We start from the raw sequence: 13799 nt of genomic DNA on the forward strand, positions 1-13799 counted from the left end.
ATGGCTTTCAAGAGACAGCTGGGGTTAAAAAAAAGGCTGACTTGATTTAGTGCTGGTGGTAATCCCCCTTCAAGCAGATGGCTGGACTGGGGATCTCTAGAGGCCCTATCCAGCCAACACTTCTCTTGTTGAATGATTTTCAGAAGTCGTCATTCTTCAAATTGGAATCGTAACTTCTTTGTCTACAACTTACCAGAGACGAAGTCACTAGCTTTTAGATATTAGGTGGTTGTAATAAAGGTATAAAATACCTCTTCTGCACATAGAATATGGGTAGGTTGTAGAGCTTTGCTTACCCTACCGCAGAGAAGTACTGACTTACTATAGGAGGTCTTGACAAGGTTGAAAATATTCCTTCTCTCTCCTCCCCACCTAACGGCAGCTGTTCTTTTATTCTGAAAACAACCTGAAAGGGGCCAAGGAATGAAATACAATGTCCATCCTGACTAAACCTTTGAAATAGAATAATTATTTGCCTGGTCAAGGGTACCAAAAGCCACTGGCATCTTCGTCTGTGACATCCAGATAATGCTCCTCAGTCATTTTCTGAACTTTTGTGGAACAAGTGGTAGCTGTTCACTCCTCTACGTTAGACTGAAAAGACAAGAGGTTTTCTTTGTACCTATGGTAAATGGCCTGGAGTGCCTCTTCAAATCGGCGCAGCACTTTCGGTGGAGTGGGCCATTGCACATGCTTGCCATAATCCTTCATTAGCTTCACATTGTGAAAGCGCCGGGCAACCTCGTGGATGTAGGCCTTCACTTTGTAGCGGCGGTAATACTTGAGTATCGTGAGGGCAGCCTTTGTCCTCCTATAGCGAAGGCGAGCCAAAGTGCCCCTCCAAACCTAAGAGTCAGTGGAGAAGACAGTTATAGCAATAAAAAGCAGTTTGTTTTTATTTTATTTCTGTACTCATATACTGCTCAAATCCATAAATATATTAGTTTTATTTTAAAGAAAGTGACTTCTCTGTGCCAATGAAATCCAATTAAAACATCACTGAAAAAACACTGTGTTTACCAGTGTATTGAGAAACGATTTTAACACTGATTAAAAAAGATTGCTTTGAAATAGTTTGCGGAATATCTGTTCAGGCTGTGTGCTGAAAAGCAAGCAAATGTGCCACACAACTGATATCCTCCCACCCTGCCGGATGGGAGTCCAGCTCCGCCAGCACCACTGCGAGCCTCCTTTGTGCCTGGAGAGCACCACAGGCAGGAAACACGCCGTGTTCTGGACTTCTTCTGACACCCCATGCAAAGAGGCACTCTGGGACTCAGCACAGGCCGACTGCTCGCAGTGCTGATGTGACTGTATGGTGCTACCAACGCCTAACCTGAAGACCCCGTGCACACCGAAGCACGGCAGTGCTCAGCCAGGCTGGGCAGGCTGGGCTGTTTCTACCCTGCAACCAGAGAAATGCGTATTCACCTGAGCGGTCTCAAGCTGACATGCACGTCCCTGAGGGATTCGCCAAAAGTTGTACTTTCCCTCTAATATAATCCACCAAGATGAAGACTGTATTTTTGTTTCCTTGTAGAATTAAACTGGAGGTATAATGAGTCTCCTGCACATGAAGAGTGCTTCACTGTTCGCTACGGGCCCTGCTGGAGGGTTTATTTCCCTCTTGAGAAACTTCCCATAGCACCACTGATGCATATCAAGCCTTCTATTTACAGAAGAATTAATTAATTACCTGAGGCAGTTTCCAACATGATATTCACTTTATGAAGCTGATGTCAAAGGTTCTCTTGACAGCTTAACTGATAATCCTGATATGTGGCTGAGAAAAATTATATGTAGCAAGCAGATGTGAAGGGCTGCTCTTCTCTATACACTCAAACTTCAAAGAGGAGATAGAGCCTCAAAAGCAGAGAACTTTCTTCTTCCAACCTCTGACAGAGTAACCCCTCCTCATCCCCCTTTGGCCTCGCTGACCTTGCTGGGATATTGCCCGTGCACAACAGACCGATTCACGTAGCTCCGGCAGAGCCTGGGAAGTTGTTTGAGTACCCACCACCTCACTGGTGCGTCCGATGCTCCATAAAGCACATCTGCGTTCTAGCGTGCCAGAACAGAGCCGAGCCCCTACACAATGCTGCCCAAACGTCCGAGGCAAGGCTGAGCCAATCCACCCCTCAACATGTATTTCATCATGTCCAATGACTGTACATCTGCAACCTCCAATGTTTTATTCCAAGATAGAAACCGGTCCTTGAGCTGCTATGAAGTCACCCTGAACCCTATGGATTCTGTGGGTCACTTAGCACGGCCACAGCCAAACTGCAGCTGCTAAGTCCCATAGGGCTGAGAAGCAGATGGAGCCCAGCTCACTCCTATACTGTATGTTGTATATTGTTGGTAGGAAGAGGAGGGAAATGATCCTGGACAGTGATGCGTAGGCATATGAAGCAAAGCAAGCAACTAGGGGAACAACTCAACACATGCAAGGTGACCGAAGGCAACGTGCTCCTTGTCACCCCAGCCCCTGCCAGGAGCCCCTCTCCTAAGGAAGGTGTGGGAATAGAGGCTGTTTCAGTGGTTGAAGGGAAGAGCTGGGGAAGCGAGGCGTGACGTGGGACAGCAACGGGAAAGGTAAGAGCAGGAAGCACAAAAAGCAGTCTCTGTAACCACGGCAGAAAACCAGCACTGCTGTACTGACCAGACAAACAAAACCGGCAGGAAGACAAAGCGCGAGGTAAATGGTGAACAGAGGACTGGTACCGAAAATCTCAACACTGCATGCATACCAAGTAATGTATAACACTTCCCTTATTTACTCTTAAAATCATTACACAGATTGAGGGAAAGCAGCATCCTGTGCATCACATCACATATGCTGTTCTCAGTAGTCACTTTTAGCGCATGCGGTTTTAATTGTAGTTTTAGTTCTTTATAACCTGCACATCACATTGATACAAGAGCACTGCCACAGAAAGGGCATCAGAGCTCCTGAGAAGCTCAGGGCCTCCCGAAGTCACCACTAACGCCAACTTGCACAGGGCCTGGACTCCTCCCGAAGTGTGTAAGGCTGATTTAAACCTAGCATATCCATGTCTGAGGGCATATCAGATTCAGAAACTGCATGAATTTGACAGAACCAGCAACTAGGATAAAATAATTGAACATCTAGAGAGTACTGAAGTAATCTGTGCCCTTTTTAAAGGAAAAGTGAAGAAGACTCGGATTGCTTGAGATATTTAAACATAGACTGAAGTGTCACAAAATGTACCTGCAAGGAATATATGGACAGTAAACAAGATAAACTGGCTAAAAACCTACTGTCAACTTCTCATTTTTTAATTTAATAAGAATAGAGACGAGGAACAAAGAGTTCCAGGTCTCAGCTGAACAGTCTTCTGAATGTTATAAAGGATCCCAAGAAAAGAGCATGCCCGGTAAATTTGTGTAAGCTGCTAAAGACTTTGTAGAGGTTCACTTCTGTCAGGTTTTCCCCAAAACATTTTGAATTGTTTTCCGATACAGAACAAGGTCTTAATTTTGCTTCCCTGTCCTCAAAGTAGGCATGCTCTTGAGGGAAGCCTCTTGCTGTGGTTATTTTTTACACCAGTCAGACATCCAGGGAACAAAGGCGCTGTAACAGATTGCCCCGATGTTGTATCAGCTGCATCGCTGCAGAAATTGGCTTCACAGCAAGAAGTGTCACAATCGCTACAAACACTAGCCTTCCAAATCCAATTATCCAGCCGAGGCATGCCCCTTGGCTACACACAAGCAGTAAACTATTAATGAAAAGCATGTCCTCAAATCAAGTTGTCATAACTGGATAACCCCACTGCTAGTAAGGACCTTCCTAATGGCCACAACGGCAGCTCCTCCCAAACGTGCGGAGAAAGCCAAAGGTAGGAACAAACTTTGCCCAGGGAATGGGGTACAAATACTTTTTAAATTAATAGTTTTTTCTGGCTCGGTGCTTTCCTTTTCAACCACAGGGCTCATTTCTGCTTAAAGCAGCCCATCAATAATGTTGAACTGCCAAGGCACGCCGACTGCCTGATGGTCTAGCAGCCTCTTCCAGAAACAGGGACTGTTCAAACCTACAGACAAGAGAGGGCTGTCAACGCAACGCACTCCTCCTTCAGCAGCCCCTTGCGTACCCCGCACCGTGCAGCTGTGAGCAATGGGGCAGAACCACACACAGACAATTGTGTGGAGTTTTTCCTACCAACTGGAAGATGCTGGAGTGTTTCCTACCAACACACACTTTTCTCAGACTTGGAATATTGGAGAGCTCTACCTCTCCCAATGCACCTTTCCAATTCCTCCCCCCACCTTCAGTTCATAACTCAAGAACATTAAACACACTAAAATGAAATTTAAAACCCACATTTCCAGAGGTAAGCTTATCACAGAACCATAGAAACACAGAATGGTTTGGGTTTGAAGGGACCTTTAGAGGTCATCCAGTCCAAGCCCCTGCAGTGAGCAGGGACATCACAGAATGGTAGGGGTTGGAAGGGACCTCTGGAGATCATCTTGTCCAACACCCCTGCTTGAGCAAGTAACTAGACCAAGTTGCTCAGAGCCCCATCTAGCCTGACTTTGAATGCCTCTAGGGATGGGGCCTCCACAGCCTCTCTGGGCAACCTGTGCCAGTGTTTCACCACCCTCAGTGTAAAAGTTTTTCCTTATATCCAGTCTAAATCTACCCTCCTTCAGTTTAAAACCATCACCCCTTGTCCTATCACAACAGGCCTTGCTAAAGAGGTCGCCCCCACCCTTCCTATACCTTTAGGTGCTGGAAGGCTGCAATAAGGTCTCCCCACAGTCTTCTCTTCTCCAGGCTAAACAACCCCAACTCTTATCTCTCTCTCTTATCATGGCACTTAACAGATTCTTATGTTGCAAAAGCTACTTTTCTGTTATATGCTGGAGGACAATGGTAGAGCCATGGCCAAACAGGAGCATACCAAAAACCCAACAGAAATAAGATCTGTGCATCCAGGATTCTCCTTCCTTTCAGCCCTCTATACCCAAGGCACTGTCCAGGCCATTTTCATATCTAGTTCAGCAAGGATTCAGCAGCTCAAACGCATCACCTTTCTGGAAGTCGACAACCAGTGAGCAGCTTTCAGCTTGAACTTGAATCAAAGCTACATACCAGCAAGCTGGTAGTTTCAGCACTCACATTTAGCAAATCTTGCAAGGACAGGGGAAACAAGCCTGAGAATCGCAGTGCCCCGTATCATTCCTCCTACAGGCAAGAACAAAACGATACTTCCTGTGCCACCTTTCTGTGACTTTCACTTCTGGTTAGCCTGACTTCCCATAGAAATGAGACTAAAGATAATCTTATCCTCGCCTGACCTCCTGAGATTGCTGATATCTTCTGGATCTCTAGCCAGCTTCAACCAAATCTGACAGAGGAACAGAAGACTCAAAGAGGCAACTCCATACATCTTTCAGGAAAAATCAACAGCGGGGTAGAGAGCGCCTCACATCAGAGTGACATTGCTGGAAATGCTTCAGAATGAGCTCAAGAGCCATCTGCCTTCTTTGATCTCCCAATCCCAACCAGCACAGGCGAAGCTCCCAGCCAGGCACATGAGACTGCCTGCCAAGCCAAGCAGGTAGAGGATACCAGAAGGATCTGGCAGTATTTCAGGGGGCTGAGAAGGTGGAGATGTGTGCAGGACAGGAGGGAAGGAGTGGAGGATATGATGAGGAAGACTGGAGAGCACTGGCAGGGAAGAAAACTGCTTGTCGTCATCGTGTGGTGTCAGCAGTGTAAGACAAGGCCATCGGAAGCCAGGCTTGCAGAAGAGCTTGTTTGATGACAATTTTCCAAGTGACACACTGAAGAGCAGACTCCAGAGCAATCAATTTTGTCATCAATTAGCGCAGTGCCTAGGGACCAAGCAAGAGCAAGAGCCATTGTGCAGGATACACTATGAAATAGACTGCCCTCCGCAAGAAGAGCTGCCCAAGGAGACAAGGCCAAGTAGGGCGTAGGAAGGGGAATAACCAAGCAGCACGTGTTGGCTCCACTATGTGTGTACACAGGGAAAGGGACCATGAGCAAGTTAAGGACTCAAGAGCAGAGACATAAGCAAGGTTACACTGAAAATTCAAAGAAAAGGTGTTTCTAGACTTTTTTTTTTAATTAAAACTATTCCCCCTTATCCAGTCTTCAGCACAGTCTCTCCACATCTCTTCCAATACCTCTGCCTTCTCTATGCCCTCAAGGTCAGGGGAAGAAAAATTAAGAGAGCAAGTGAAATTATGACTAAAGGGCTAGAAGGATGGGCAGAGCGAAAGCAAGAGGTTGGAAAACAAAGTCTGAACAACACAAGAAATTCAGTCCAAACTCCTGAACATTAGAAAGTGTACACATTTCTGCTGCTTCTGGTGAAAAAAGTTCCTTGCTGTTTCCTTTACAACAGTCCCTTTTACTCCTTCAGTTATGGCCAGTGAGGTGGAAATGACCTCCAGGACCATGAAAAGGTCCAGACCAAGGGAGATCCTCCTGCGCAGCCCTGGGTGCTCGGTGATCTCCTCGGTGGTGCCCTCCTCCCAGGGCAGCGGCGGCTTTGGCAGCTTCTGAAACTGGGACTTGCCCAAAAAGAAATAGAGCATTTCTCCAAATCAAGAGTCGTATCTTATCTTTTGGGAAGTCCTGAAATCTTTTCTGAAGTATGTTTAACTCGTGTTTTTTTATTAAATTTAATAAATTGTAATTCAAATGATCTGGACATGCCTTTAGAATCAGTATAAAAGCCTTAGTGAGCTTCTAGAGAAGTTTCTATGACTAAGGAAACCTAACACAGATCAGGCCCATCACCGTAGCAGAATATAAATCTGATATACCAATCTACACATTATAGGCTTGTTTGCAGACTGCAGTCTGCTTCCGAGCTTAGTGTTTCCCACTTAAAAAAAAGAATAAAAAGGGAAGGAAGAAAGGAAAACAATGAAACAGGCCCTGCAGAGCACAGGGAAAACCAGCAGAGCAGACAGGGTGGACCCAGAATGCCGAGATCGCCTCGCCTGTAGTTCTTCCATGGAAAAAGGGATAATCTAGATTTGACCTAGATGCTGCAATCTCTGCGAATGTAGAAGAAAACCCACACAGCACACAATCTAAACATGTAAGCAAGCAAACAAATGCCCAGAATTTGGCAAACAAACTGAGCTCCTCTAAATTAAACACCAGCGTTATATTTTTGAGCAGTTCTTCAACTAACTAAACCTTGGAAAACTATTTCATGCTTGCTCTAACACAGCACACCTCCTCCCACTAGGCCTCCTTCGCACTAGCCCGAACTGTTTCATGATCAATATTTCATGCTGCCCTAGCACAAGCTGCCCTCCAGGCACCCAAACTGAAAAGAATAAAACAGAAACTAGCTAGAAATTCACACAGGCATGAACCTTCCTGCACAGCTTTAAAGGATCTCAAACAGGAAAGGTTATTAAATATTTAAGTCAATAGTGCAGCACAGAAGCCGCATGCAGTTCTGCCACAGGGTCCTCCGAGGCACTGCAGTTTGAATAAATGCTCAAATCTGAAGTAAGCTTTAATGATGCTATTCCTGATTGCTTTTGAAAGGGGTCATCTCCTTGCAGAGCACGGATGTGACGGAGTGGCTAATATTGACACGCGGCACCCACCGGGTACTTGCACACACCACGGTTTGTGATCTGCCTCTTCCCAATTCAAGTAAATTCAGATCCCACAGAAGGTTTGAGGGAAATGGTTTTAAATCAAAGCCTCCCCATTCTAACAGATCACATTACAGAGCATATAAACAGCGAGTGGGAAGAGCTGCTTAATTTACTAAACGCTATTTTCTTTTTTCTCATGAGTCAGCTGAACAGCGTTCATTCTGTCGCTCTGCTTAACAGAAACAACGCTCCACGAGCTAGGAAAGAGAGAAGGGTCCCTCTCAGAGATTAATTAGATTGCGCTAACAAGACCGTGTCCAATAATAAACATAACAATTATCAGAGGAACAGCGGTTATATGTTGCATGCGAGACTCACGCACACGTGACGTGCGGGAAGCAGAGCCCGAACAGAGCTGGTCTGGGTTTCTCCTGCAGCTCGTTCTGCTGCTCAGCAACGGCTGCAGCAAACGTCACGCTGCTGCACCCATCTTCTTTCGAGGCCAAGCCTGAGCTGCTGCTGCTGCAGCTCAGCCCGAAAGCCTCAGGAAAGCTCTCTGCCATCCCACTCATAAGGAGTTGCTAGGTCCACTCGGTGCCCTTAGCCGTGCCCCGCGGTCCTGACAAAGGGCATCCCATCACTCCCTCCTCTCCAGAATTTCCTGCCTTTGGCAGTGACCAGGGAAGGAGGATGATGGGAGAAAGGAGGTAAGTTTATATGCACAGATGAAGAGAACTGCCAAAGCTCCTGTATTAAGGAAGCAGAGAAGTTTGCAATCACCAGAACAAGACTGCTGCCATTAGAAGAAGGCAGGAACCTTCTCTCATCCCATGAAAATTCAAGGTAGAGCTTTTCATGCTGAAGATACCAAAATACAGGTCATTTCATGATCTGTAATGTTTTATTGCTGGTAAAGACCACAAGGACAACTGAAAGCACAGAACAACCTCTAACCATGGAAAAGTTAAATAACCTAGGACACTTCTCCCTGGGAAACGAGGACTGAGAGGGGATATAACAGACATCCCGGAACAAAGGCCTGCCTTGTCGGTGCAGGAACGATTAGGTACCAAGTGAAGCTGGCAGATGCAAGGACGCAAACAAAGCAAGATCTCTCCACGCAGTGGTTAGCTAAGCTTGCCAAAGCCGGCTACAAAACCTAAAAGCACGAATTTAAGGACACGTTCAGGGAAAAGAACTCCAGCAGGTGTTACTGAATACGAAAAAGCACGCTCAGCGCAGGCCATCCCAAGCCCAAACGCCTGAAGGGACTGGGAGAGTACTGAGGAGAGGCATGATGCACACTCGCCCTGCTGCTGTGCCCCCAAGGCTGCTCCTGGAGACGTGGCTCTGGTCCTGACGGACCTTCAGCCTGACACGGCACAGCAGCTGCTACAGTTTAAAACCTACATCTATTTAGTGAAGCGGCTGAGGATGAAGCTCTGTCTACATTCCTGAAGTTGTGACAGCAATGCTCTGTCTTTCTAGAACAAAGAGCAGATACAGGGGAAAACAGAGCCACGCAAAGGCCTCGAAAATATTGCTCACCGTTGTCTAACGGACGCAAATAGCAATGAAACGTGCATTTCTGCTAGGGAGGACAGTTTTAGTCATGGTGGGAAATAAAAATTCAGACACATTTCAGCAAACACAGATCAATCACAATATGGTTATTTTTACCCCAGAGCTGCCTAACCAGTGCGAGCAGCTCACTCCCCATCCCCACGAGAGAGTGGCAAACCCCCTCAAAAGGTCTGTGATTTATACTGCAGTGTCCTGCTGGGAAAGAAAATATGCACAGAAATTGTCTGTGCGTCTCTGCCTTATTATAGGCACACTTCACGTGATCCTGGTATTTTTACTATCATGTTAAATTAAGATCTTTCCCAAGTTAAGGCTGCTGAATGCTATTTGTGCATGATTTACTTCACACTGCACTGGCAGTATTTTTACAGTTCAAACAAGGCTTAAAGACATTTTGAGGTGCAGCGGATCAGTACCTTTTCAAAACTCAAAAGCTCAGGCACAAGTAAAAATAACTCCCTTCCTTGAAAACAAGGAAGCACCAGTAGCAATGGCTGCAGAATCTGGTCCTCCCAATTTGTCTGTGATACACATGAATGAACAGGGAAAAAAAACAACCTGACACCGAAAGGCCAGAGTTAGAACCTGAAATACTCAATTTACAACATCAGAACTACAAAAAGTTTGCTTAACAAACAAGGCACTGAAGCGATGTTTGCTGAAAGAAGCCCACTTGAGAAGGGGGCGGGGAAAAAAGCCACATTTGATACTGGGACTTCCAGGGGGACGGAGCATTCCTCCACTCCTCTGATCCAGTCGGGAAATCAATTTAGATTCTTTTTAAAGTCCTTCTGACATGTTTTGCAAACTGAAATCAAGTAAAGCAAAACCTGAACAAGCAGCGGGCAGCATTACCGCCTAACTGCAGGCTCTGCACCTGCCTTTGCAGTCGCCATTTATGAGAATTTACAAGCTGCAAAAAGCAGCAGCCCAAGATGAGGCATTTACAGAATCGGGCAGTTTCCTGCTCCGCTGGGGCTGCTGGGCGCGCTGCTCCTCACCGGCCTCACTGAGGTTGCTCACGCGCTCACCAAAGCACAAACGTATTCTCTGTGATGCTGGCAACGGGCTTGGGGAAGAGTTTGGGGTGGTTTTGTTATCTTTTCTCCTCACATACATGGTAGTTAAAAAACCAAGTTTTAAGGTGACTCTAACAGCCATGAAGCTCAAGGTCTCAAAGCTGGGACATGAGTCCTGGAACCGGCAGCTGCCCTGTCATCCATATATTGCCGGGCTGCATTTTTAAATAGTGATGCACATAGACAGTATCCTGTCTCTTCCTCCCTTGCTCAAAAATAAATAGGCCTTTACATTTTTACATTTATTTAGATTAGGGCAGGCCTTCCCAGCATTTCCTGGAGGAGGAAAAAGATAATAAGCAAGTATCCAGGTGCCCCACCACGCCTGCTACTGAAAGGGTAGGATCCAGTTCTCCCCTTTTTGCTTCCCCCCTGAGGCATGCCCCTGACTCTCCTCTTTACCAGCACAAATGTTCATCTGAAGGAAGGTGAGCTGGCTGGGGAGCTGAACTGGCAGAAAATAGCCTCTTCTCTCTTCTTTTTTTCCCTTTTTTTTGGTAGGAGGTAGGGCTTTTTTGTTGTTTTGGTATTTTTAGGGGGTGGGGTTTTTTGTTCTTAGTTTGAGCTGTCTCAGTGCGTTCGCTGGAAGCAGCCAAGTGATGCTCCTAGCACGAGGGAGGCAAGCAGCATGGGAGAAGCAGTCGCACCAGTCCACTAAGAGACCAGCTTGCCCACGCCAGCCAGCAGCACTGCCACCACAGTGACACCTCCAATTCTTCACTTCCCTTGGCCCTTCACAGCACCCATGCGCTGCTCCTTTGGAAGGAGCTACAGCATCTCCTCTCAGCTTCTCCCTGCCAAAGCCTCTCAGGATCAAAGCCTGAGTTCATGGTATAAATCCACATGTAATTATATACCTATTTCCACTTAGACTCAAAACTTCACAAACACATTCCCTCAAGATGGTAAATGCCTTCAGTGTGGATGGCAAACGCATTGCATCACCTTTTATCTGGGTCGCTGAAGCGAAGCCCTCATCAGATGATTGCTGCCCATCCGTAATCTGACATGAAAACGCCGCCCCTGTCAGTGAAAGCTTCCCTTTGTGGTTAATGCTTCCCAGGGCACCGTGCTTCAAGGACTCATGGGGACGGAGAAGAAAGGGAAGGTGAAACATTAAATTATGACAAGTCAGCCATGGTTCTCTCTTTCGCTCTTCCCCGCCGGGTTTCGGGAAGTGTTGCCATGGTGACTGCAGCTGCAGGGCTGCGGGCGACAGCTCTCCCGAGAGCAGCCTCTGCAAACCCCGGCGCCCGCGGCCAAGGGCTCGCTGCCAGAGGACGGGCACGGAGGGGCCACTCGGCCGCGTTACGGTGCCCACGGCAGGCGCCGGGGCCGCGCTGCCTCCTTCCAGCCGCACTGACCGCCTGGGCTCAGAGGGCTTCTGTGCATAAGGATTTTTGTCCGAGGAGGTGCTGGGCTGCAATTCAAGGACAATTCCTGCTTCCTCTGCATTAGGCAGCAAAGATTTAGTGAAGCGATTACCATATGCAGCTGTACTCGTCTGATAAAATTACAATGAAATAGTGCACTAAATTATATTGACAAGATACATCATCTTTGCATACCGCACGTGCTGGCTGGCTGGGCTTTTTTTCTTGAACAAAGCACTATTCTGCAAAGCTAATGAATATGTGGGAATGATTCCAAGGGCAGAAAAAGCAACGGGGTTTTATGGCAGCTTTATTTTATTTTTTTTTTTTAATTAACATTAGAGCTGCTCAATTTGCATTCATGAAGACAATCATACAGACGGCAAGACCACAGGTACAGTAAATAAACTCAAGTGCACCACATAAAAAGCAGCGATGCTCTCAGCCTGGTGCTTCTAAAATGACCATTCGAGTTGACTCTGACAGCGATGTCTCCACTGCCGTATGGATTTTCCGGTACCGGACAGCTCTCACTTGCTAAATACTTCTGGAGCCAGCAAGTTGCCACGGTTAAATTACATCACATCTGCTTACTGACTTGCTTCGGTCTGAAGCAAAATCATAGCCCGGAATCCCACTAACATTTTATTACAGAAGAAAAGGGAGTGTTGAAGATAAAGCTTAAAGGAGAAGACATCCAGGAGATGGGGAACAAAAGAAAGTTAAATTATCTACTTAAACTGGAAGTCAGTTTTAATTCAATTCAACCAAACTCATATGAAGCAAATTCTTATCATTGCTAAACAAAGGAACCGGCATTATTCTAAGGGCTAAGGGTTACTCACACAACGAAGCTCTTAAGATCATTACTGAATCTCCTTCTGAAAGTCTTGTGATTTGTAGGAGAGCAATACACCACATAATATATACCATTACAATAGCAGATGTACATTTAAAACTACCACGAAAGAGAACTGCTCTCTGCATTATAGGCAGACCCTTCTTTCATGTAAACGCACTCCTGCGCAAAGCAAAACGTTATTGGACCCCGGCCTGCGATCGGCTGCTTTTAAGGCTATGCCTTACATCTTCTCTCAGTTTTTATTGCACAAGTGCCTATTGTCACAACAACACATTTTATCTCCAGTTGTCTTTTCCCTTTCCTAAATTCAAATCTGAGGAACTCCAATGCAACAGAAGGCTCGATTATTTTTTTTTTAAATCAAGTTCATCTCTCTCTTTCATTTTAGATATAATCTTGTTACTCTCAGAAGCATCACAGTTTGCCTTACGCGGCCTTTGATTCTTACAGGGAAAACTAAAGTAAGGTAAATGCAACAAGAATTGCATTTTCACAGGAGTTTTTTCATGAACGATTGAAAGCAAGTTGAGAAGAGAAACTAAGATACAGGCAAAACTGCCTTGATGTTTTCAGAGGATAGAGAAGGCCTCTTCAGATCCTTACTCTGATTTTATTTTTTATTGTGTTGATTGTTCCTTTTTCAGCACTGTCAGTCTCCAACTGCCCCATCTACTGGCAGCAGAGCAGGGCTGGCACACGAACTCAGGAGTGATCTGATACAGAGCACAGAAGGAGAACAGTAGAACAAGACAAATACAGAAAATGAAAGAAAAATTCAAGCATTTTCCAGGCCGATTTAACACTGTCCAAGGTATCTAATGACATACCTATAGACATCAACCCACCACCTGGCTCTTTTGTTGATGATCAGTTTAGTAAGCATTTAGATTCATGAGTGTTTCTTGTCTTCAGTTGTGAGCTCCAGGATTCTGAAGAGCTCCTCTCCATGGCTTTGCAAGCATTTTACAGCCTGGGTGAAGAACACCCAGTAAGTACAAGCAGAGATACAGGTGAACCACAGCGGGGTTAAGCCACAGAAAAGGAGCTCTGGCCGTCCAGTTTTCCTCAGTCTTCAATACCTTGAGCACTTGAGCTTGTCTTTTCCCCACAGACCTTTTATTAGGTAAATTAGAATCTCACTAGAGATTCTCAGAGAAAAATAACAAAAAGATGACTCCACCTGTCCTATTTTAATACTTTGTGCAGAAGAGAAAGACATCTCCATGTAGCCTTGCATCAGTCCCTCTCCTCTCCAGGGAGGGGAGAAAATAGGGG

At 45.9% G+C, this 13799-nt stretch overlaps 1 protein-coding gene across 3 annotated transcripts in view; it reads right to left on the reverse strand.

Moving 5' to 3' along the window:
* The window catches only part of MYO1D (myosin ID), a 164038-nt gene that overhangs the window by 74938 nt on the left and 75301 nt on the right, over positions 1-13799 (reverse strand). For all 3 annotated transcript variants that reach the window (XM_064473645.1, XM_064473647.1, XM_064473646.1), the window contains exon 17: positions 623-846. In XM_064473645.1, coding sequence (XP_064329715.1) covers positions 623-846 — 224 coding nt within the window. The remainder of the gene's footprint in view (positions 1-622; positions 847-13799) is intronic.

This window comes from Phalacrocorax carbo, chromosome 25 (assembly GCF_963921805.1).
Source record: "Phalacrocorax carbo chromosome 25, bPhaCar2.1, whole genome shotgun sequence".
NCBI lineage: Eukaryota > Metazoa > Chordata > Aves > Suliformes > Phalacrocoracidae > Phalacrocorax > Phalacrocorax carbo.